At 37.3% G+C, this 26,347-nt stretch overlaps 1 protein-coding gene across 2 annotated transcripts in view; it reads left to right on the top strand.

Moving 5' to 3' along the window:
* The window catches only part of CERS6 (ceramide synthase 6), a 317,556-nt gene that overhangs the window by 236,452 nt on the left and 54,757 nt on the right, over positions 1-26,347 (top strand). For both annotated transcript variants that reach the window (XM_043995602.1, XM_043995601.1), the window contains exons 7-8: positions 9,299-9,427; positions 13,823-13,929. In XM_043995602.1, the coding sequence (XP_043851537.1) occupies positions 9,299-9,427; positions 13,823-13,929 (236 nt within the window). The remainder of the gene's footprint in view (positions 1-9,298; positions 9,428-13,822; positions 13,930-26,347) is intronic.

The following is a 26,347-nucleotide window of genomic DNA, read 5'->3' as shown; positions in this document are numbered from 1 at the left end:
ACTCCAGGGCCGGTGCTCTATTCACTGCGCCATCTAGCTGCCCCGAGAATTGAGAATTCTTGAAAACAGTTTTCCATTGTCCAACTAAAAATTTATTTTGTAATGTCATTTTCTATTGCACTGAAATCAATTAAAATTAAATACTAAGAAAACAGTTCACAGTGGAAAAACTTAGATCTTAATCTTGAAATGGTACTGTAAATGTTACATGGGAGAAAAATTAGATAAATGCTGTTCATACAGTGAATTTTTATTTCAGTTATATATTTTCCCAACAGCTATAAAGTAATAACATATCTGGCAAAAATATAAAGTAATATTATATCCATAAAGGTAACTCTCATTGTAAAAGTGAAAATAATCCTTTGCTTATAGGATACTTTGGAAGTTTTATAAAGGGCTTAGATGCAGCATGAACTGAACCGAGAGTTGGAAGGACCAGGTTTAAATCTGGGCTTTTCCACCTGTATGATCAGTAGCAAGTCTTTGAGCCTCATTTTCTTCAACTGTAAAATGATGAGATTGGACCAAATACTCTCTAAGATCCTGCCCAGCTCTGAAAATCTCATGGTTCTATGATCGAATTGGGTCACCTAAAGTTCCATTTTATTTAACAAGGATTTAAAGAATTCCTACAGTGTTCAAGGAACTGTGTTATGTGCAGGAGTGTGCTAGAAGTTCAGGGAGACATCCCAAGTATAGGTATTGTGATGGCAAAAATGACTGACCTAGACACATGCAAGGGGATTTAAAAAAAATCAGTTAACTTACTTTGTAAGGATACATTTTGGTGCATATAGGATAAGAATGTAATTCTGATTCAACTAAACACCATGACATTGCCTTGTTTCTCTTTTTCTTCATGGAGAGGGCTTTTGGCTTGTGGTCATCATGGAATGAAAGAACTGCCGGGTCAGAGAAGGCATCACACCATTTTACACTGAATCATTATAAGTATCCTGGGACTATCAGACACCATGCCAACAGTGTAAAGTCTTCCATTTTGCATGAAATAAAGAAACTTTTATGCTCTGGCTGTTGCCTAACTGGGAGAAGAATTTCCATTGAATTCATATTCCTGTTGGTTCTATAGGCATGAGACTTGGCCTTTGAAATCTTATCTACACCACATTTTGGGAACTTTCCCTTTGAAATCCCACCTGTTCTCCCTCAGACCTGCATCCTCCCTTGTAACATATAGATATGACCATAACTTGCCTCATTGGCATATATACAAAAAGAAAAATGAAAAGTGTATGCTTTAAAAGGAGTACTCACATTGATGAGTTCATAGATATACTGGAATATTCCCACCCCATAAAATAAAGTACTTTATATTATCTGCTACTCCTTCCTCTATTATCTCTACCCCCATCCTCACACCCCCCCCCAAAAAAATCAAACTTCAAGGAAGAGAGTTTTAATGTACTGAATTTGGTAGCAAATATAATTATTTCATAGATTTTTATCTTCTCCCTTACCATTACATTTAATATAGATAGAGATAGCAAGATAGAGAGATAGATTAGATATAGATATGTAGATATGTAGATATGTAGATGTAGAAATAAAGAGATGTAGATATATAGATATGTAGATGTAGATATATAGATATGTAGATATGTAGATGTAGATATAGATATAGTGTCTTTGCTCCCTTTCCCCCATCACTCACCATAATTGCTTTTCTCTGGATGGTCACCAGGTGACTCATGTTATCTCTTCCTAAGGGGCATCCCCAGAATTGTATGCCTGTTCCTGGTATGCATGAATCACAACTCCCTTTGGCTTGTGTGAGCATTGGAACTGTTCACATAGTGGGGTAATTTATGTTGCTCCTTAAAAACCAAAGAACCATACTATCTCTTAACCTATAGAAAATCAGGTAAAAGAATTCACTGAAAAATGTAAATATGCCAGATGTTGCCCTCAGTGTACTGTTTGTTGACTTAAATTTATCTCATTCCAGTTTGGTTGCTTCTAAACATCCAAGGGTTAAAACTACAGTATCTCAGTATGAAATAGGGGTTTTTTTATATAATCAAGAGTAGATAAGTTTCAGTCCATATCCCTCCATTTGGTAATACAACTCATAATTACATTTGGATATATACATCTTCAAATATGCCAGAACTAGAATGGAAAAGTCATTTCCACTTCCCCTTCTCTTAAGGCTCACTTACTCATCTTGGGAGATCCTTTTGAACACTGCTACTTTGCAGGTTAAATGAATAATGGCCACACCAAATAACCCCCTGACAGACTGTATCTATATCTGAGTCCTAATGAGGCAGGAAGAGGATTTTTTTTTGTTCATTCTAATGTGGGAATGGCTATGTTTTATTTTGGGAATTGGGAGCAATAGGGTGAGAATAGTGCATGGGGAAGGGAGTTAAAGAGCAAAATCAATTTAAACACTTTAAAATAAAATTTTAAGGAAGACCATGGCAAAATCAAGGAAAATTCATTTAAAAGGTCTTGGAATAGCTTACTAGTTTCTTGAATTTCATCATCAATAAGTATACTGTTTGCATATGACAAATGATTTTATAATTAATGGCCTTCATCCATTTTTAGAAGTTCAGAGATTTAAAAAAATATATGAAATCATGGAAAAAGGTATTGGAACAAATTTTACTGTAAGTATAGCTTGAATAATATAATATTAATGGCTTCAATTTCTTCAAGTCAGGAAACTGAATAGGTGGCACAATGGATAGAGTGCTGATAGAGTCAGGAAGCCTCACCTTAGTAAGTTCAAATGCAGCCTTAGACACTTAACTAGCTGTGTAATCCTGAACAAGTCACTTAACCCTGTTCTCTTCAGTTTTCTCATTCGTGCAATGAACTAGAGAAGGAAATGACAAACAATTCTAATATCTTTGCCAAGAAAACCCTAAATGGGATCACAAAGAGTTGGACATGAAAGAAACCATTGAACAACAACAACAAAATTGAGTAGTACCTGCCAGTACTTAAAATTTGGCTAATGTTCCCCAATCTTCTTTTCATTGATTTATAGTTTTTCCATAAATACTTGTTCTAAGATGAATGTAATAAATATAGTTATGAGCAACAATTCTAAATTTGAGGATCTCTGTTTGAAATTACTTTTCTGATATGTTGTACCACTATGTAGAATACCTTTCAAAATCTGTGTGGTAGGTCATTTGAATGTAACACACTCTAATAATCATCATATTTTGTAGATAGTTTAAGTGACTTGGGGGCAGCTAGGTGGTGCAGTGAATAAAGCACCAGCCCTGGATTCAGGAGGACCTGAGTTCAAATCCGGTCTCAGATACTTGACACTTACTAGCTGTGTAAACCCTGGGCAAGCCACTTAACCCTCATTGTCCCCCCCCCAAAAAAAAAGACTTGTACCCATTTGAATTATTATGCAAGATAGGACATTTTATCAGAAGTTTTCCCCAGGTTCTTTGAAGCTGAGCAAGTCCACAGTTAACAAATTTCTATCTGCAACCATTGGGTTGGTCTAGAATCTATAAATTAGCTTTACTATGCCATCCTTGGTTTCAATAAGTGATCCCTACAAGTTCATAATGTCATGGAATAGCAGAAATAACACTTGACTAGAAGTTAATCCCAGCTCAGCCACTAACTAATAATATCACTATTGTAAAATAATTTATCCTATCAAGTTCTCTATTTCTTCTACTGTCATGTGAAGGGTTAGACTAGACTGGACGTTCTTAACCTGGGGTCTGTGGACTTGTTAGTTGAAATGTTTTGAAAATTACATTTCAAAGTAATTGTTTTCTTTCATGATCCTATATATTGTTTATTTTATGCATTGAAAAACAATATTCTGAGAAGGGGTCCATAGACTTCAGCAGAATACTGAGGGAGTTCATAACACATGTGAAAAAGATTAAGTACCTCTGAACTAGATTGTCTGTAAGGTCAAAAATTACATCATTTCATCTCCTTACATTTAGTCTGGAATATAGCTAACCAATCATAACAGATGAGGAACTCTCTTAATTTTAGAAGTCCTGCCCTCTACAACTAAAAAAATATATTTTACATTTATTAAATACTGGCATTGAATTAAGTAGACTAAAAATAAAAATATTAATAAATCAAGCCTAATACAATTGGAAAATTATGTAATAAAGGGACAAAAATGATAACTATATGAAAAATTGTTAACAATGCTATTTTGTCTTTCATATGCCATTGCTAACAAATAAAATGCCTTTGTCCTCCTTACCACCAATATATCCTCTTAAATGTCCCATATTTCCTTAGTAACTTCTAGTGTTTCTAAATCCCCACTGTCAAGTGCCTGAGTATAGTCAATATCTTTTCCATACTTCAGTAGAATTGGGAAATGGGTGGTCACTATGCCTTATATCTTAGTCTTTTTTATATTTTTGAAGTCCATGCAGCATACAGACTCACTGATATTGACAATGATATCAAACTCAATGTACAATTGTTATTAGTCTTTTATTCCAAAATCACTGTGCTGTATGTGTCCAGAAATGACCAAGTAGTTGTATTATAGGAAAGAAAAAAATATGATCTGCTAGAATTAAGAAAAACTCCCATGTTTCTGGATGGTTCCAAAGACAACAAAGTTCTGTACTATTGCTCTACTTTGAAGAAATAGAGTGAAATCATTTTAAGCTGTGTTAACCCTTTTGCTTCCTGAATCGATTGAAGACCTATTAGAAGCAAATAGGTAGTACAGTGTATAGAGTACTTGACCTGGACGGAGGAAGACATGAGTTCAGATATGGACCCAGACATTTATAGTCATCTTCTACTACACCCCGCTTGGCATGTTTGCACACACTAATTATTTCTCATGATGTTACCCACCATCAGGTTGGAAAGACTTCATCTTCCTATTCCAGTTCTGTAGGATTCAAACTAACTTTAGGACTGTAATTTCAATCAAATGCTATCTTTAACCAAACTAATGTATACAAGAGTGGGTAAGTGGGTAAGTGGGTAAGGAGTTGGTGGTTGAAGGCATGTAAATGTAGAAGAACAAGTTCTTTAGAAATGATATTTCATTGTATGACAGCCCTTTAATGAACCTAATGTTCTAAAACTCCAAGAGCTTTATTTCTCTTTATACATTCACACTGATAGATCTGGGTACTGAAAATGGAATTCTTGCCACTGGCAGATCTATGAGCCTGCCCACTCCCAGAACCCCTTCAATAATGTAAAAAAAAAATGCCAGTGCCTGGGGACTTAGATGCAAAAAGTTACTTGTAATCTAGTATTTATGGATTTGTAGTTGCAGGCAATGTTTGTGCAGTGTCTGAAAACAATGCTTTTATAGGAATTCTATTGCCCTGAGCTTTGCATTGTTTACTGATGTTTATCAGCTATAAACAAGGATACATAATTACAACATGATTCCTAATTCTCAGTGAATGTTTTAATCAATTCATATTTACTCATTCTAAATTAAAGAGCAGGAGAAATTCTTTTATTATTTTTCAAGCAGCCAAAAGCAGGCATCCTCAACTAAATAATGGGAGTTGTGGGAAATATTATTTTGGTTAGTTATTGGTCTGTTGGGACTAAAAAAAATGTTAGTTTAAAAAAAAAGGTTAAAAAAAGTGTAAGTTAAGCTTGGGCAAACAAGAATGCCTGAGACTATTTGAAACTGTCTCACTCTTTCCCCCCACCTTCTTCTTACCTCCCCCACACCTTTTGAGCTTATTTAAGGAGCTATTATTGTGACAGTCCATTTGCCAAATCTGAATGTTTTGCAGAAATGGATGGAGCACTGAATACTGTATTCCAGAATGTATCACTAGTGAATTGTCATTAACTTCCCAGTGAAAAGATATACTTAACAAATGAATTCAAGAGCACCTCCTTTATCTTGTATTCTTTTAGACAGACATAGCAAAAAAGGTGAATTTTTAAATGGGAACAAAAGCCTCTGTGTTTGGTCGCATCCTTTTGTCTGGCATCCCAGAGTACCCACTCTTGTTCCTTCCTACTTCAAATGAAAGAGTGAAGAGCCAATGAAATAAAAAAAGGAAATGTTCTGTTTAGGCACCTCAAAGTTTCAAGGAAATGCAGAGTATAGAGCCTGAGCAAAATGCTACATTAGATTTTCAGTGCCGATTTGTGGTTTGGGCCTCAAAATTTTCTAAACAAATGAGTTTATTTTTGCCCTTTAGGAGAGAGACAGCATGATATTAGGAGGCCAGTGGTATCACAGAAAGCCACTAGACAGGAGATTGAATTCTAATCCAGATTTTGCCACTGTGTGACCTTATACAGGTCATTTTACTTTTGTCTCTGTTTCCTTATATGGAGAATAAGGAAGAGATGCCTTTAATGATCCCCAAATGATCTAATGTGCTATGATTTGCTTTTAAGTACTACTATGATTCATAACTTCGTAGACTCTACATTTTCTACTGAATCATTTTTCTTTCTCCCATAATAATGGGTTGTAGTAATTTTCTTCTTAAAATGACAAAAGTAATTTTATAAACTGAGGATTTAGTCACTGGAGGTCACAGCAGAACAAAGTACTAGAGTTTTAAACTACGTGTTTTAGTCTAAGTTCTGCTACCAAGATTTTTTTTCAAGATTACCATGTAATTTGAACTAAATCAATGCACACTTTTTGTTTAATACTCTTATTATCTATACAGTTATTTGATGGTGTTTACCATTATGCTGGATAAATGGTAGGTAGACCCATAACTTTCACCTAGGAATTGGGGCATCACAGACAATCAATTGATAAGCATTTATTAAGTATGTACTCTGTCCTAAGCATTGTGTACATAGATACAAAAGTGAGGCACTTCTTATCCTCAAGGAGCTCACAAAGTATAAGGAAAATAAAGACTGTTCACAGATAAAGTAAATACAAGATATATAAAAAATAAATACGGTGCTTGGGAGTGGGCATCAGGAAAGACCCCATGAAAGAGATGGAATTCAAACTGACACTTAAAGGGAGCTAAGTAGGTCTGTATCTAAAAGAGATCAAAGAAGAAGAAAAAGGACCCACATGTTCAAATATATATATATATATACATACACACACATACATACACACACACACGTATATATATCAGCTCTCTTCATTGTGGTATATGAATGTAATGGAATACTATTGTGCTGTAAGAAAGGATAAACAGGAGGAGTTCAGAGAAACCTGGAAAGACTTACATGAATTGATGCTAACTGAGAGGAGCAGAACCAGGAGAACATTGCACACAGTAACAGCAACATTGTGTGATGAACAATGGTGATAGACTTGGCGCTTCTCAGCAGTGCAACAATCCAAAACAATTTCAAAGAACTCATGATAAAAAATGTTCTCAACATCCAGAAAAAAGAACTGTGGATTATGAATGCAGATTGAACCATACTGTTTTTACTTTTGAGCTGTTTATTTTCCTTCTTTTTTTGAGGTTTTCCCTTGTGCTCTGATTCTTCTTTCGCAAGATGACTAATGCCGAAATAGGTTTAACATGATTGCACATATATAACCTATATCAGATTGCTTTCCATCTTAGGGAGGAGGAAGGGTGGGAGAAAAATTTGGAACTAAAAATCCTATGAAAACAAGTGTTGAAAACTATCCTTATATGTAACTGAAAAATAATAAAATACTTCTATTTATTAAAAAAAAAAAAGGAGCTAAGGCTTCCCAGGGACAGAGGTAAAGAAAGAGAACATTTCATCCAGGCATGGGTAGGTAACAGCTTTAATAAAGAAAGACACAGAAGATAGAATATTACATATAGGGAACAATAAGCAGGCCAGGAGACCAAAGAATGCCTGAATGGAGATAATGTGTAGTCAGACTAGAAAGATTAACTAAAGCTTGATTGGAATTTCAAACAAATGCCAAACAGAAGAGTTTATATTTAAGCCTAATGTCAGTGGGGAGCTATTAACACTTCTTGAGCAGGGGAGTAACAGGATCCAATCTGTGCTCTAGGAATTTCATCATGGCAGCTGTGGGGAGAATAAGTTGGAGAGGGGAGAGACTGGATTCACAGAGAACAGGCAGGAAGCTGTTGCAATAGTCCAAATGATAGAAGATGAGGGCTAGGTGTAAAATTATTGTGATGTGCCTAGAGAGAAGGTATAGGATGTGAGAGATGTTGAGGAGGTAGAATGGACAAGTATTGACAGTTAATCAGGTATAGGAATGTGTGAGATTGAAAGGACAAGGATGACCCAGGTTGTACCTGGATGCTAAAAAGAATGGTACTCCTCTCAGCTCATAAAGGAACATTAGGAGACTGCCAGAGTTTAGGAAGAAAGGCAATGAATTCTGTTTTGCAAGTGTTGACTTTCAGATAACTTCACACATCCAACAAGCCTTCTATGTCCAAGTAGAATTGTTAAACCAGCAGTTGTGAGAGATGGGGTTAAGAGGTTGGAGCTCAGCAGAGATAGGAGTTGAATTGTTAGATTTGGGAGTCATCTGCATACATGATAGGGGTATCCATGAGAATTAATGAAATCAACCAAGAATGTGTGAAAAGAAAAGAGGAAAGTCACAGAATTTTAGAGCTGAAACAGTCCATGTAGTTTAACAGCAGACTCATTTTACAAATGAGGGGGCTGCTAGGTGGCCCAGTGGATAGAGCCCTAGCCCTGAAGTTGGAAGGACTCGAATTCAAATCTCACTTCAGATACTTACTAGCTGTGTGACCGACCCTGGGCAAGTCACTTAACCACAATTGCCTTAAACATCCGGGGTCATCTCTAGTCATCCTGGTGTATATCTTGCCTCTGGCCCCAGATGGCTCTGGAGGGAAGAGTGAGGTTGATGACCTTGCACAGCCATGCCTCACTTATTTCCAATTCACTGCAAGTCATGACATTGGTCCTCTTCAGAATGAAGGACAAAACAACAACAAACTAAGCCTCAGTGAGGTAAATTGATTAGCCTCAGGCCAAACAGACAATTCACATCTAATGTTCTTTTTACTCAACGCCCACAAGTTTGTTTTTTTTTTTCATAACATGAATAAGGCATATTACTTTGGGGATGTTTCACTTCCAATATTTACATACAGTTTGACTCATCCAATTAGAATTGGGGAATGTTCACAAAACCTTTGCTTCCTTACTTTGTATATCCCTGGGGCATGCAGTTTATCCTGCTCTGGGCATTCAAGACCCTTGAGAGTGTTAGGAACTTGAGGAATATTTAAATGAACCTTGTACTGAGCACAGCAGGATACAATACATTAGATGGACATGGGATTGTTATGTTATTGCTAAGGCCTAATATCAATGATGTTTTTTCTTTCTCCTAAAGGACTTTGTTATTATGTTCCTGCATCACCTTGCAACTATCTCCCTGATCACCTTTTCATATGTCAACAATATGGCCCGAGTGGGGACCCTGGTCATGTGTCTCCATGATGCAGCTGATGCCCTGCTGGAGGTGAGAGCCCTTGGTTGTCTTTTAACACTGGAAAGCACATAAATCAGTAAACCTACCAAGCAAGTCATAGTTATTCCATGTTCTGATAAGCCAGCATTTTGGAAACTATTGTAATTACAATTCTTGCTTTGAAACTTCAGAGCATTTCCTTCTCAATTTAAACAAATGCATCTGTAATTTAGTGAATAAAAAGCTTTATACAATAAATATTTTATCGTGTTAGGGTTCTTTATTAAAAGTGTAATGAACCTTTTATTTTATTATTCCACCCTTGCTATTAAAAGATATTGCAATGGGGAAATCATAATTGTGATTTCCTACTCATACTTTTTTATGATTTTTCCTACTTGTAATTGACTAGGCCTTATTTCCTTTACAATAACAATGCATTAGAAACTATAGTGCTCCCAAGAGTGCTTTCCTTTTTCAATCCCCTTTCCGTCAGTTTTTCAAGGGTTGAGGATTGTATTTATTTTGTTATATAATGGTTAGTACTAATTTAAATATCAACCTATAGTACTCAGAGTATGATGTATACTCAAGCAACAAATTATATGTCAATTTTGGAAGTAAGGTACCCCCAAATTACTATGCCCTAGTCATATTATGAAAAATACCTGTGAAGATATTAGTTAATAACTCACACAGACATACATATACACACACTAACATCCATTGGGGATTTACATTATTAAATAGGGATAATTTGGTGAATGTCCCCCTCTTCCCTCTCTGAGGGCCAAAATTTTATATACTGAGCATTATTTGGGTGACTTGCCTTAATATTGGGGTCCCGGAAATATGAGGGACCTTTAAGGTTTATTCTCCCCTCTGAACTGCCCTTTTTAGATATTTCTCCCAGGTCGATAAGAAAGGAGCCTCTACGCTTTAGTTCGCAAAAGGATCATATTTTATTACTTGGGAATTAATTAAACAACAAAGGTAAAACTAATAAAAATCAAAGATAAGGAAATAGGAAAATAGAAATACAGATAGATATTCTTAACTCTAAGCTTAACCTATTCACTCCCAGATTGTTCCCAATTAAGCTGGTTCAAAGGAATTTAGGGTTTTCAGTAAGTAACTCACCAACCTGAACAACCCGCCAGTCTAAGGTTGTTTGAGTGCCACCAGGACCTTGGTCACCAGCCAGAGAGCTCGAACTAGCATTCTGGAAGTGCCCTTTAACTTCCCTTCAGGGAGCGTTCAATCTTTTCTCCCCCAAAAGGGGAGGTCCTTCAAAAGCTGCCTATACCACAAATAATTTTTACCACACCTCCAAGGCATGGTATTTATCCCAATATCTACTGCATAATTCCTAGGATCACAGATTTAGTGCAGGAAGGAATTTCAATGACCTTCTAACCCACTCCCTCATTTTACAAATAAAAATTTAGGACCCAGAGAAATTAAGTGATTTATACAAGGTTGGATAGGTAACCAATAGGAGAGATGGGATTTGAACCCACCAAATCCAACAGTCTTGCCACTATACATGCTGCATTTCAGTGTTCAGACTCAATCCTGGTTCTTAATTATTTTCATTTTATTGGTTAATTAAATACCTCACTTTTAACAGTATATTGAAGATTTCATAACTAGGAAAAAAAATCAACATACCTCAGTACAGATTTCAGTTGCATAGACCCAATATACCTTAGAAACTATATTATATTAATGAATTCCTACTAGCTGCAGTAGTATGAATGCTACAAAAAGCAGTCCCCAAGCCCTATTAAATACCACTTAAATGGGGGGGGGGGCAGCGAGGTGATGCAGTGGATAAAGTACTGGCCCTGGGTTCAGGAAGACCTGTGTTCAAATACGGCCTTAGACACTTGACACTTACTAGCTGTGTGACCCTGGGCAAGTTACTTAACCCCCATTGCCCTGAAAAAAAAAACACACTTAAATGATATAAAATATAAATACATATAATATAGAATATATGTACTATATATACAACACATATTAAAAATATGGAGATGAAATCTGAAATCCAGGGACTGATTCTATGATAGATAATAGCATGCCTTAGTAAAGAATTTGATCTAAGAGGTGATTTGTGGTACAAGGAAAAAAGTGTGAAGACAGAAGGTCAGAGTTTAAGTCCTACATCTGATGCTTACTATCAGTCTTAGAAAAGTCACTCATCTTCTCTGAGCCTCAGTTTCCTCCTTTGTAAAATCAGAAAATTGGAATCAAGGACCTTTGAAGTCCTTTTTAGCTCTAGATCTCTGATCCTATGATTTATAAAAGAAAATCATTGATAGTTCTGTTGGATAATAATCCAAAATAAAATATATTCATAATAATGTTTTGCAAAGGAAGAAACAAGCCAGGAACAATTCTTTTTATACCAGTCAATATCTGATTAAAATCTAAGTGTCCCTGGAGATGGGACATCAGGCAGAAACCTGCAGCCTTGAAATCCTCTTTATGCAATCATCCATTTATACCCAGCAAAAGAGACAGTGGCAGGTTGAATATTGTCTAAAAGGAAATAGACTTCACAATCAGCATGGACATTGGGCATTTTAAGAGGTATTCTAGAAAATACAGTTGCTTCATAAGACATGAGAGATTATGTGTTTTGGTTAGGCCAGAAATAAGCAGTAAGTTGCCTTTTTAATTTTTTCATTCAATTTAAAGAATTCTGATTCTCACTCCTTTTGTTACAATAGAAAGAAGTCTTTAAGCAAATCAGTAGTTCATTTGCTTAGATGCCATTTCGTTAATAAATATTTCCTTTGACCTGTGCAGTTTTCTCATCCCTTTGTTTTTCACTCAGAGCAGAGAGCACTTTAAATGCTAGAGTTAAAAATAAACTCTATACATTGCACTTGTTTGCCAACCCATGTAAATACTATCAATGAGCCTTTGAGCATAGATTCAGCTAATGGTATCCCCTCTACAATATGGAGGATGATATCATAAATTTGTTGGTACTTGGGTTTATGGCCCTTCATTCATATCCCTGATGACCTCTTTGTAAGATGTAGGAAAGTGTCCTAGATGTATCACTTATTGTCTCCCATGCTTCACCACTTTTACCTTGAAATGTTTAACTATTTTGGAAGTGTTTGATTAACAACAGCTTATACTTATGAAGCACCTATAAGCAAGGCTTTGTGCTAGGCTCTTGAGTACAAACAGTCCCACCCTCAAGGAGATTACATTCTACTGGTATAGATAGATAGATAAATAGATAGATAGATAGATAGATAGATAGATAGATAGATAGATAGATAGATAGATAGATAGATAGATAGATGGATGGATACATATACACACACACACATATACACATACATATGTGTGATATGTATGCTTATGTATGTGTGTATTTATATCTATTGAGACATAGATGCATATATACATATACAGACATATGTGTATATATATATATATATACACATTATATCATATCAGAAAATTTGAAGTTGCAGAGAGTGCTAATAACTGGTGGGATCAGACAAAGCTTCAAAGATGAGGTGGCCCCTGAGCTGCCTTAAAAGAAGATATGATCAACATGAGAAAAGAATACATTTTATGTTTTTTCAGAAATATGCAGGAGGGAAATAGAATGTTTAGATAATAGTAGTTTATCCTAGATCATCAATGGATTTTTCAAAAAATGGATGAGCTTAAGGAATGTGAGATTAAGGTATCTATATCATTTCATTTCCATGTATAGGCTAACTTGCAGAATGAAAAGGTCCCTAAAATCACATTATTAAATTATTAGAATGCATCTCACCATGGGTCACTTTCAGCATGGGTGAATCTTCTTTTTAAAAGGAAATGAAGTTAAAGTTAATTTACCAAGTTAGTTGACCTGTGAGAGATTCATTGACATGACAAGATCTTGGCTTTTTGTTCTTTGTTTTAGAGTTTATGATAGCAAGTCAGGGAGTATATTCCCAGACTATAATTACTGTACCCATAAAAAGGACAAACAAAAATTTAAGTACAAATATCAAGAGACAGCAAAACCCAAAGATTCCAGATAATGCTGGGTAACTTCAGTACTTGGATCTCCATTACTATTTAATGGGATTATCCAGCATCTTTGATGCCAAAAAGCATTGAAGGCATACATCACTGTATCAGCAAGTCTCCCCCTCGTTCTTATCTTAACGCGGCCTCATAGCTGAACTTTTTTTATGTGACAGAATATATTCAATGTGAATCACTCAGTGTATTCATTTATAAGGACTGAAATATCTCCTATAAACCATGGCTAGTTTATCAGTACTGATAACTAACACTTCAAATGCATCTGCTTTATAATTCAGCTGGTCACTAGTGGCTTGGGAGAGGTCTATGAATATTGATAGAAGCTTTTCATTTGCCTGTACCACTACATTAATGTCATATTTCTTCTATCTACAGGCTGCCAAAATGGCGAATTATGCCAAGTTTCAAAAATTGTGTGACCTCATGTTTGTCATGTTTGCGATAGTCTTCATCACCACAAGACTTGGTATATTTCCTCTCTGGTGAGTAAGCCAATCTTCTTTCCTGAAATGATTCAGTGTTACAAAATAGGCTTAATTAACACCATGGATAGTGATGAGCTTATTCTCCTATAAAACTGGACTAAAATAGGAGAAATATAGTTAGAAAAAGGTATTTAATCTTTAGTAGAAAAGGGCCAACTCTTGCCAATACTTACCACAAGACAGGATCAGGGGTGAGACATGGGGAAGCTTTAGAGACACAAGAGGTTTTTGTGCTTAATAAGAAGCCTGAAATTCATTTCAGGCTTAATTGCCAAAGTAATATTCTTAAAGCACAGATCTAACCATGACATTTCCCTACTCAAAAACCTCTAGTGGCTCCCTATTACCTTCAGCAAAAATCCACTGGTTGGTATTTAAAGCTTTTCACAATCTGACGAAAGACTACATTCCAGTCAAGCTTAACTGTTGTTCCTTATATGGGATATTCCTTCTCCCATCTCCATGATTTTGCACAGCTTATCATCCCATCCCTCCTCAGCTTTGCCTCATAGAATCCCTACTTTTCCTCAAAGTCCACCTCAAGTGATACATCCTAGATGATGGCTTTTCGTGATCCTCCCCACTCCCAGTTATTCACTCTCCCTTCTGAAATTACCTTGAATTTACTTTGTTTATATGGCATTTCCTTATCCTAGTAGACAGAAAACTGACCTCAGAGCCAGAAGACCTGAGGTCAAATCCCATCTCTGATACATGCTTATTTTGTCACACTCAGCATGACACTAGAAGCTGACAAGTATGACAAGTATTCCCAAGTATGACCTGAACCAGAATAAAATGTATTTGGGAAATAGTTAACAAAATAAAAATATAATCAAACATAGATGCTAATATGTGGTTTTCTAAGTCAACATGCTACCACAGGGATCCTTATGCATGGCTTAGGGGCCTCATTTCTATTTGTATTTGAGACCACTGGTCTAGAAACGTTTTTAAGATTATAAATTACAGAAAAAGTACTGACATTCATTGGCAGAGGGGATTTCTGTGCACAGGAGTTCCCTATATTCATAAAATCACAAATTCAGTCACTAAGCATTTCCCTGTCTTTATATTTTGCACTTATTTTTATATGTAGCTGTATACAAGAGGATACAGACTCCTTAGTCAAGTAGTAAAATATGTTATTAAGTGTCTACTATGTGCCAGGTACTATGATAAGCACTAGAAGTACAAAGAAATGCAAAAAAACCAAACCAAAACAAACAAACAACAAAAAAACAGCTCCTGCCCTCAAAGGGCTTATAGTCTAATGGGGGAGACAACATACAAACAACTACATACCACAAGATATAGGCAGGATATATTGGAGGTAATTGAGAGAGGGAGGGCACTAACATTAAGGAGTATGGGAAAAGTTTCTTGTAAAAGGTATATTTTAACTGGCACTAGAAGGAAGCCAAGAAGCCAAAAGGTGACATAGGCTAGGGACTGTTTCCTTTTTTTTTGTCTTTATTTAGTGATCATATTGTATAGTGTCTAGCATATAGTATTTGATAAATGTGTATTGACTTCTTTTCTTGAAATTGAGAAAAAACTTTCCTTCTACTTCTACTAAATATTAGGCAGAGCAGAGTTTCCTAGAATGCAGAGCCCAGAAGAGTAAGAATGAATCTTATATAAATGAGGAAATGTTATTAGTATCTTCTATTTCAGTGACACAAATTCTCTTCCTTGAGTACTTGCTGAAGCTATATAAAGAATGAGGTCAATGTTTGGTCAACATTGTACCCGCAAGAGAGGCATTATTGCTACCATACTCCTTGAGTACAGCCAAGTTTTAGATAAGCAGCATCTAGAAAGAATTTTATTCCATTATTCCAAGAAAGAAACACATGACAGGTTTGTAATTGAATATCTAGGGAGTGACATTTTTCTCAGTGTACCAAGAGGTTAGTTTTATTGAGTGAGTTTCTGCTTTCACTTCCAAAAAAAGCTACAATAGAATTAGGACTTATTTTAATTTCAATAGCATTTGTCACAGTCATTTTCCTTCTCTTCAGGAAACCATTATTTTACATGTGTTAACCTGAAAATTAATGTAAACAATCAATATAACAAAATTAAGGTCTTTAATCAGACAGAGAAGTCAGCTAGGAGTACTCAGAGTGAGGTTGGGAACAGAGTTTGTAAAGGATACAATGACAGAGAGTAAAGAGACTGCCTTTGGAAGGGTTAATTACCTCATAGTTCTTTTATATAACAAGTGAAGAGATTACCTTCAGGAGTGTTAAGTATCACAGTTCCACAAAGTAAGTTGTTTTACATAACAAGCAAAAGCATGTAAATCTTGGGAATCTTTGGAGGGGAGAGTTTGGGAGATCTACAAAATTATCTGAGTCTGGAATTGACAAAGTCTGGTTAGCCCCAGGCAATTCCTTGGCCAGGGAATGGAGACTAGCTTTGGATCCGTCAGTTCTTAGTAAATTGTAATTTTCTGCAGACCATAGAATTACAGAATCCTACAGATTCACATATTAAAATGGAGTCAGAAGACTTGGATTTAAATCCTACCTGTGTGACCTTTTGTCTTAATTGCCATGAGAGAGGGTGGAAGGAGGAGAATGAGAATAAGCATTTATATAGTGCCTACTATGTGCTAGGCACTATGTTAAGTCTTTTCACAAATATCTCATTTGATCTTTACAACTACCATGTGAGGTAGCTGATGACTTGCCCAGGGTTACACAGTTAGTCAGCATCTGCTTGTTTTTAAATAATTTCTTGTCTCTTTAAGGTCATATTTCTTAGAGCAAGGGATCTTAATCTTTTTAATTTTTATTTTTTATGATGGACCCCTTTGGCAGGTTGGTAAAGTCTATGAACCCCTTCTCAGAATAATGTTGTCTACATTCCTAATTGAAGGAAAGGCTAAATTTCATTTTGGAGTTAGTGAAAATAAAGGCATATTTTTTTTTCCCATCCAAATTTATGGACCCTCTGAAATCTACACACAAACCTCTGGGAGAGCTACAGACTCCAAGTTAAGAACCTTTACCTTAGAATAACTGGTCTCGGGATCATACTTAGTTTTCCTTTGAAATCCCTGAAATATACTTTCCTACAGATGAGGGTTTACGTATAACTATCAAGTATTTCACTTGAGGCCTCTAAAATACAGGGCTAGTTCTACTAAGGTTTCCATCCTTTCCACAGCATTAACCAGTTCTTGCTTGTTAGAAGTAAACTTACAGCTAAGTGGTACAGGGGATAGAGTGCTGGGCCTGGAGCCAAGAAGATTCATTTTCCTGAGTTCAAATATGACCTCAGACACTGGCTGTGTGACCCTGGGCAAGTCACTTAACCCTGTTTGTCTCAGTTTCCCCCATAACACTTATCTGTAAAATGAGTTGGAGAAGGAAATGCAAACAACTCCAGTATCTTTGCCAAGAAAACCTTACATGGGGTCATAAAGAGTTGGACGTGACTGGAACAACTGAAAAAAACCTGCCCACTGCTTTCTCTATCTTCCAAAAGGTGACATTTTCAGTTGAGAAAATCAAGTTCTGAAGCCACTAACCTGCTTTCTAGCAGGACACTTCTAACAGTACAGATGCAGTATAGTTGTAGTATGGCTCCTTATTACTCCTGAGCAGGGTAGAGCAGGATAGGGTGTGGAGGGAGGAGGTAGAGGAAGATCACCTCAGCATTGGGTGGCACACTGAGCATGACCTTCTAGATATACCAATGAGTTCCATCAAAAGGTGGAACAGTGGATAAAGCACTGGCCTTGGATTCAGGAGGACCTGAGTTCAAATCTGGCCTCAGACACTTGACAGTGACTAGCTGTGTGACCCTGGGCAAGTCACTTAACCCTCATTGCCCTGCAAAAAAAAAAGGTAATAAGGACCTAAACAAGAGTGATAGCTATGGGCATTCAGAGATGGAGATGAGATGCTATTGAGGTAGAATTAACAGATGGAGACAGCAGGTTAGCTCAGTGTATTGAATACTGGACCTTGAGTCAGGAAGACCTAAGTTCAAATCTGGCCTCAGATACTCACTAGCTATGTGACTCTGGGGTTTGCCTTAATTCACTGTGATAATTAACAAGCTTTGAAGCATATATTTTCTGGGTAATTTAGTCACTAGGACCTTATTTAGGCTAGGACCTTATTAATAAAAGGATAGTCATTTGCCCCTACACAATCATAGCAGGGCTGGTGTGGGCCTATATGTTCTTTTGATTGGCTAACACAATGGAAGGTGGGCTATATTAAAATGAGGAGCTGTGACATGATGTCACACTTGAACAGAGAAACAATTTCTATACCTAGACTACCCCCCAGCCTGGGGCTATCCAAAGAATATGTGCCCCACCCAAACCAGGGTGGGTACTGAATAAGAAAGTTAATCCATTATTAGCAATGGCCTTCAAGATACCAAACTTTTTAAAATCAGAACTTTAGAAGGAGAGAGCTATGGATCTCCCCAAATTATTGGTTAGCAGTAATCATTTCTTTCATGCATTGGAGAAGGAAATAGCAAACCACTCTGGTATCTTTGCCAGAACAAAACGAACAAACAAGCAAAAACCAAACCAAACCAAAACAACAATAACCAAAAAAAAACAAACAAACCCGTGGACAGTATGGTCCACTGGGTCACAAAGAGTCGGACACAACTGATAACAACAAAGAATTAACACAACTTGAGTAATGAGAGAAAAGGTCAAAGAAAACTCTAAGACTTTAAGTGTAGGTGACATGCTAGAATAGCAATACCAGGAAAAGAAATAGGGAAGTTCTGAGGAAGTGCAAGTTTGAAAGGAAAATTAATGCATGGATCCTGATCAAAATGAACCCATCCATCCCGGTAGCTTATTCTTTTACCATCTTACTAATTTGTATCATACCAATAGTTGATTTGGTTGTCTTCCAGACTTGGCATGGGAATGATCGTGATTAGTTTTAAGTTGTTTAATACTTATATAAACAAATTATTTCTACATCTTTTGTCTTATTACCCTATTATTAATAAAATCTTATTTTGCTTTGAGTATCTTTTGAGTGAAGTATATATGTGTATGGCACAATTTCCTTAGTTTACATAAATAATTCAAGGAGAAGAACTAGTCAAGCAGAGACAGATTTATTTCATTCTCATGAGAACAGGTGACCCCATGCAAGGAATGAGGAGTGCAGGATGAGCTCAGGAGTTGGGTTTTTGTAGAAGTTTGAGGGGGCAGTCCCCTCGTGCACCAGGTGGGCTCACAATCTAACATCCAATCCTGTCCCATCCTGGTACTCGTGCTGAGCTCGTGATGAGGCTATAGAAGCATGCTCAGCTAGGTCCAAGAGCTGGTGGTTGTGAAACCACTCCACCCCTGGAAGGAGGGGAAAGGGGGAAGAAGGGAGGGGTAGTACCAGGAGCTAGGGAGCTTTGGAATGCAAGAAGGGAGGGGTGGTACCAGTGAAAGGTTGCACTAACAGAGGACAGCAAAGAGGAGGGGGGTGGGGTACACCATGTTCAGTAAGGCAAAATATATGTCTCTCAGGGAGATTGCTACAACACCCTGCTTGCCCACAAAAGATAAAGGGGGCAGTGTTTTAGCAGTGGGATGGAGTAAGGACAGAATAGTCTAGCAATAACAAGGACTGGGGTGTTGGGTACTTTCCAGACCTCAGCCTCAGAATCTGAACTGACTCAAGTCTCCTCCCTCCCTCCCTCCCTCCCTCCCTCTCTCTCTCTCTCTCTCTCTCTCTCTCTCTCTCTCTCTCTCTCTCTCTCTCTCTCTCTCTCTCTCTCTCTCTATATATATATATATATATATATATATATATATATAGTGGAGTACATATATAACATTATTATTATTGTGCTATTATTCTTTGAGTATCTTTGTGAATACAGTGGATTATGTGTGGGGAGGAGGAACACTATTATTTTCTTTTTTCTTTTTTTTTATGGAGGGTTAACTGAAGCAGAGAAGTTATGTGATGTACACAGGGTCATAAGGCCTTTGCAGAGCCAAAACTAGGGCCCAAGTTCTCTAATTTCTCTTCTGCTTTCAAGTTTAACCACTAGGAAGCATCCTTCTGATAAAATGTGACATCTTACAAGGTCTCATCTGTTGTGTCTACACATAGACATATACACAAGTCATTTAAAGCTATTTTTGCTTTCTCCCACTAAATTGACCATGTATATTGTAGTTCTGGGCATTCCTTTTTGGTCTTTTAGTAAGAAGTTGTAACAATGTGTTATAATCTATGCTAGGTACAAAATTAAAATGTCATCTCTGTAATTGTTGCACATTTTATAATAAAGAGAAGAATCGGATTCTTGCTGACTCCAAATGTTTTGTTTTTATCACTGTGTGGAGAGAGAGCCAGTTTAGGGGTCAGGAAGACCTGTTCAACCTCTGATGGCTACATCCTGGTTTTGTGACCCCAGCCTGGTCACTTAACACCTGATTGCTGCAGGCATCACTCAAAGGCTGTAAATTGCAGAACAGTTTGGCTGCCCATCTGCATTGGTAGAGAGGGTTTCTTTAGAGTGATTGCCCTCCAGGAATACCCAATAACATTAAAGTCACGGGACCAGTGCATATCATGGGGGCTCACTGAGCCGATAACATTGAACCACCACCAAAACGCTAGGCTGAGTTAATCATAATTACTGCAAGTCACTGGAGCTACTCTCTGCTACCAGAAAGAACCTTGTTACTGATGACTGCATTCTCCACCTCCATTTATTTCCCCTGCAGCAGTATTTCTGTGCTAGCCCATTAGCTGCAGGGACTAGAATGAATTTCATAACTCTGAGGTCTCTGCATGGTACCAAGTGCTGTTGCCTTCAGAGACATCAGAGAGGACTTTGGAATTCTTTCATCTTGACTCTGTTCAAGCAGGGCAATGTTGTGGGCCTTATTTTGACCTCACATTTACACCTGTCAGCCTCAATCAAAAGAGGTGGGAGTCAATTGCACAACCTCAGTGGTGGATTTTATACCATAAATCCATCATTTTCTCTGCTGTGGTTCAGTTGAAAGAACATTAGCTCTCTGAATCTCCCTTTCCACAGTGCTCCATTCTGCAACATAGGGAAATTAATTGCAGATTTGTACTCTCTAGAGGTCTAGGCATGATTTTTTTTTAAGTTGCCATAGAGCTACCTAGACTATTCAGCTGTCAAAAAGACTTTAATACAATTTTCAACTCTTTGGTGTTTGGGAACCAAAAGAACATGTCAAGTTTAGCTTTCTCTCTGACTTCCTTTTCAAGCTGAAACATTTACCAAAGGAACATTGCAAGTTTGCTTTTCTGAATAGCTGATGATTACCAGATTAGTCTCAGAGTTCACAAATGTGTAAGAATGTAAGAGCTGATAGCTTTTTTTTTTCAAATCAATTCGAAGAAATTACTCTGAAATTTGTTTTTCTACTTGTGTTAAATGGCACATTTTAAATGCAAGGAGCAAAAGCTGAACTCTTTATGCCATTGTGAATTTCAGTACATTTTTTCATAATGCTTCCATCTTACATTAGCAGGTAAATTTTATTGAGGAGAAAAGAACTGAGTAAATTTAACTCTGGAAAAATTTTTGCAGTTTAAAATAAGCAAAGCACTTACTGCATCAATGTTCAACAGAAATTGAGGAATACCATTTAATCAGAAGCATAAATGCTGAAGAGGAAGTTGGTATATTTAAGGGAGCTAAAACTCTGGCCTGTAGAATAATGGATCCAATTTTCCAATAATCTAGCAGATCCTCCCCACCCCCACTTCTTTCTTCCCAAAGATTTTTCAGGACCATGTTAACTTTTATAGAAAGCAGATATTTTATACATCTTGTCATGTATGTATCTGTGCCTCAGCCCCATTTTACCTAGGTTGTCTGGTTGTTTTTGTTGTTGTTGAGTCATTTCAGACATGATTTTTTGTGACCTCATTTGGGGTTTTCTTGGAAAAAGTACTGGAGTAGTTCTCTATTTCCTTCTTCACCTCATTTTCCAGATGATGAAACTGAGGTAAATGGAGTGAAGTGACTTGCCCATGGTCACACAGCTAGTAAAGTGCCTGACCCCAGATGTGAACTCATGATGAATCTTCCTGATTCCAAGCCCAGTGCTCTATTCACTGTGCCACTTAGCTGCCCTTAGTATGACTTTTTTTGGCTTTTGTTAAGAATTTACCTCATGACTGTTCTATAGAATGAATACCTTTATGAGACAAGAGCGAAGCAGCTAATGTGAACTAGGATATTACATGACTTCTGTGATGATCAATGTTCAACACGCAAGGTTAAAGGGTTCTTCCATTAAATAGATTACAGAGGTGGTCTGACAAAAGAACAAGGTGAGGTAGAGGAAGATAGTAAAAATGTTCAGCCTCAGGTTGATTTCCAGAAAAGAAGACAGTCAGCCTTAGGCAACTCAAATAGAAGGGATGCTTAATTTTATTATAGGCCAAATATTTTCCCATTTCATGCAGAAGGGATTTTTTTTTTCCTGAGAGAGCAAGAGCAATGACTCAACAGAGAGAGAATGCAGTATCCTAGTAACGTTGTCTATTCAGAGATGATGCCTTGATTTTTTTTCCTAGTGCAAAATTCATTGCTAGGAAGAAAAAAAAAGGAACACGTCAAAGTATCAAAATACAGTCCTATGAAATCCATTTTCATTACCTCTGAAATTTCAGAATGACCAATTTCCCGTCCAACGGTACCAGGCATAATGTGTGAAAAAGATTTTAAATCAATGTGCATATATACAAATGTCACTCTGATTCTAGAATAGATGCATTTCAACCAAGTTTGCCACAAAACCAAATTTGGCATATGAACACCAGACCTCATTTACTGTTCAACCTCGCTCGGGTTGAACATCCTCACGTCGTGGGTGGGGATGCATTCTGCATCATTCCTTCTGTGCCTCCACAGCAGGGCCATGTCATCCCCATGGTCTCCCTCCCTTCAGCAATCATTGCCCTGCTGCTGCAGCTGCTGTTCCCCTAATTTTCACAGCCCTGAACTCAATTGAGAACTGAGCTCTGTACCTCACTTTACATCTACTGACTAGTCAGGGCTATCCTAGCACAATCGCCATGCTAGACCACAGTGTGGGTGTTCTCAGAGGCTGCAAAGTCAAGGTCATTCTGAGTTTCTTCCCAGGAATTCAGGCAGCTTCTTTTACTGCTTGTAGTAACTGCCTTTGGTTAAGTTACTGAGAATGAAGAGCCCTGAACTGTGCCAGCTCTAAGATCCTGGGCATTTCATACCCTGGCATCATTCACATCAGCTGGATCAGAGCCCCAGCTCTGCCAATTCACTTCAATCAGCAAGCCTTAATGGTGATCAACTGCCAACCATGTCATTTCAGGTGTGCCATTTACCTCTTGGAGATTCCATTTCCTTTTTTGAAAATGATAACACTTGCAATACCTACTTATCCTGCCTGTCTATTATAAGGTTCTACTGAAATATTATACACACATACACACACACACTATATATATATATATATATATATATATATATATATATGAAAGCACTTTGTAAGACTTAAAACATGATATAACTGTAATCTGTTCTTCCACCGTCATTTAACTTTTCATGTGCTTATTCTTTGTTTCCCCAGTTAGATTGTAAGCTCTTTGAGGTTAATGCTTACCATTCAGAACTCACTATTTTTATGTTAATGAAGGGACCATTAATACAGAGACCATTAATAAAATTTGAAATATAAAATATTAAAGACTAAACACCTTGACCTATCGGTCCTGTTGTAACATTAAAAGAAATCAACTTTTAGCCAAAAGATAGTAGCTCTCCTGCCCAGAAGTTTCTGGCTTCATGGAATCCTTCTCTCCTTTCAGTTCTTTTTCTTCCTCCCTTTTCCCTCCTTTCCCCTCTCCCTCCCTCCTTCCTTCTTTTCCTTTCTTCCCTTTCTCTTTCCTTATCTCCGTCTCTCCTTTCTCCTTGCTTTCTCTCTCCTCCCTTTTCCTTCTTCCCCTTCCCTTCCCTTCTCTTCCCTTCCTATCCTTCTTTCCCTCTTTTTTCCTTCCTTCCTTTCCTTTTTCTTCCTCTCTATTTTCTTCCTTTCCTCCTTCCCTAACTCCTTCCCTTCCCTCACCCTCACTTCTTTCCTTCCCTGTTTCTTTTCCTCCTTCCTTCCCTTCTTCCTCTCATGGAAGCCGAAAATTGGCTACTCACATGCACAATGCCATTACCTGCACAAGAGCTTGACCTGCTCCATTTCCAAGCTGGGCTGGTTCATCTCTCCTTATGCAACCTGGTGTATCCCATCTTCTCCTCCCCCACCCCCAATTGCCAGAGGTTCATCATGTTAACGCTTAGCTCATGGAAGCTCCGGATGCCCAAACTCAAGCCAGCTGTCACGCTCACCCTCCCCAGTAGCAGGGAGTATAGCTGCGTACCCCTATTGATGCTTTTTGAAATTCTTAATAAAAACTTCAGACCGCTTGGCAATTAAGTTTAAAAATAACATTTTTTTTTTTTGCTAAGTCAGAGGACCACATCTAAGCCAGGAAGGGGCCTTAGAAGACATCTAGTCCAACCTTCTCATTTTGCAGATGAGGAAACTGAATCCTAAAGAGGTTAAGTGACTTGCCCAAAGCAACTTAGGTAGTGACAGAGCCAGAATTCAAACTCAGAACTGGTGACTTTAATTTTAATGGTTTTTTTCCATTACAGTACACTGCTGCTCAATAGATATGTGCTGATTTCATTTGATTTACTGATTTGATACCCCAGCAATAGAATATATTCTTTGAGTTATTCACTGTTATGATATATTTTTGGTATTCACCACTCAACAAACAATACATGCAATTAATGACCTCTCAAATCTGCTCCATAATACATATCAGTTGCGTTAAAAATATTAACACTATTATGTAAGAATTTGCCATCTCCATCAATTCCAATATGATTTTTAAAATCTTGAAAAGACAAGGGTATGTGATTAACCATATACACTTTAGTAATTATTTCTCTAATTAATTTCATAAATATGCTAAAAAATTTAGTGAAATCTCAAAAAACTAGAACCCTCTATTACCTACAATTTTTGCTGCTTACCAGTAAATGATATGAACTGGTTTATTCAAAAAAGCAACATCCAGGCTATATACTAGAAGTTTTATCTAATCTATACTTCTTACATAATATCATAAAATCAGGAATCTGCCAGTAGAAAGGACTAGAAAGGGCATCTAGTCTAAATTCTCCATTTATAAATGAGGAAACTGAAACCCACAGAGTTTAAATGACTTGCCCAAGGTCACGCAGGCAGTCAATGATAAAACCCAAATCTAAATTTAGATTCTGTGACTCTAAGTTCAGTGCTCTTTCTTGTGTCAGTCCTAATGGAGACAGCAAGATCCAGAAGAATGAGTCCAGTTTTTTTGAGAGTGTTGAACTAGGTGGCTCCCAGGGTACCTTCAGACCTAATTCTATGATCTTATGTTAACTGCTCTTCAAAATATGACCCAAGGCACTGTGATATTGTGAACCATCAAAGCAAAATTTAATTATGTTCAGTCTACTCTACTTCCCAAGGCAGGAAATCATGAATGCATTTTTACGGAGATTTTCATCAACAGGTTGAAATAAATGGGGTTTTACTGACTAAATGAGAATTAGCCAGAATACCCTCTTCTCTGCATGGTTCCATTCATCCAGGTTTTACTACACTAGATTTTCCCTACCTTTCTCCTTGGAGAGATATGGGACCTCATTGCTCCCCATTGAAGGACAGGTTCCATGTTACACTAGCAAATGTTTTAAATTGAAAATAAAACTATATATAAACTCCACCCCTTGGTCAGTTTGTATTCTAATGACAAACACAAAAGAACATTTTTCTTGTTCTGGCTAAATCATTGTAACATTTAGAATGCCTCCCTTTATTCCAAACATTACTTTAAGCAAATAAAAGTATTACTTGCCAGTTTAGTAGTTAAGGCAAAAGGGATAGGGGTGGAGAAAACCTTTTCACACTATTTATCACCAAAAAAATGCAGGCCTTTTTAATTGTAATTTTTAAAATTTTTGTGGGGCAATGAGGGTTAAATGACTTGCCCAAGGTCACACAGCTAGTAAGTGTCAAGTGTCTGAGGCTGGATTTGAACTCAAGTCCTCCTGAATCCAAGGTCAGTGCTTTATCTACTGCACCACCTAGCTGCCCGAAGGCCTTTTTTTTTTTTTGTGACGCAATTGGGGTTAAGTGACTTGCCCAGGGTCACACAGCTAGTAAGTGTTAAGTGTCTGAGGCCAGATTTGAACTCAGGTTCTCCTGACTCCAGGGCTGGTGCTCTATCCACTGCCCCATCTAGCTGCCCCCGAAGGCCCTTTTTAACAAACTGTTTCTATACTTACTCTGGGGCAGCTAGAGTACCTGGCCTGGAATCAGGAATACTCATCTTTGTGA

This window comes from Dromiciops gliroides, chromosome 3 (genome assembly GCF_019393635.1).
Source record: "Dromiciops gliroides isolate mDroGli1 chromosome 3, mDroGli1.pri, whole genome shotgun sequence".
NCBI classification, from domain to species: Eukaryota; Metazoa; Chordata; class Mammalia; order Microbiotheria; family Microbiotheriidae; genus Dromiciops; species Dromiciops gliroides.
This window is presented reverse-complemented; position numbering and strand designations above follow the sequence as displayed.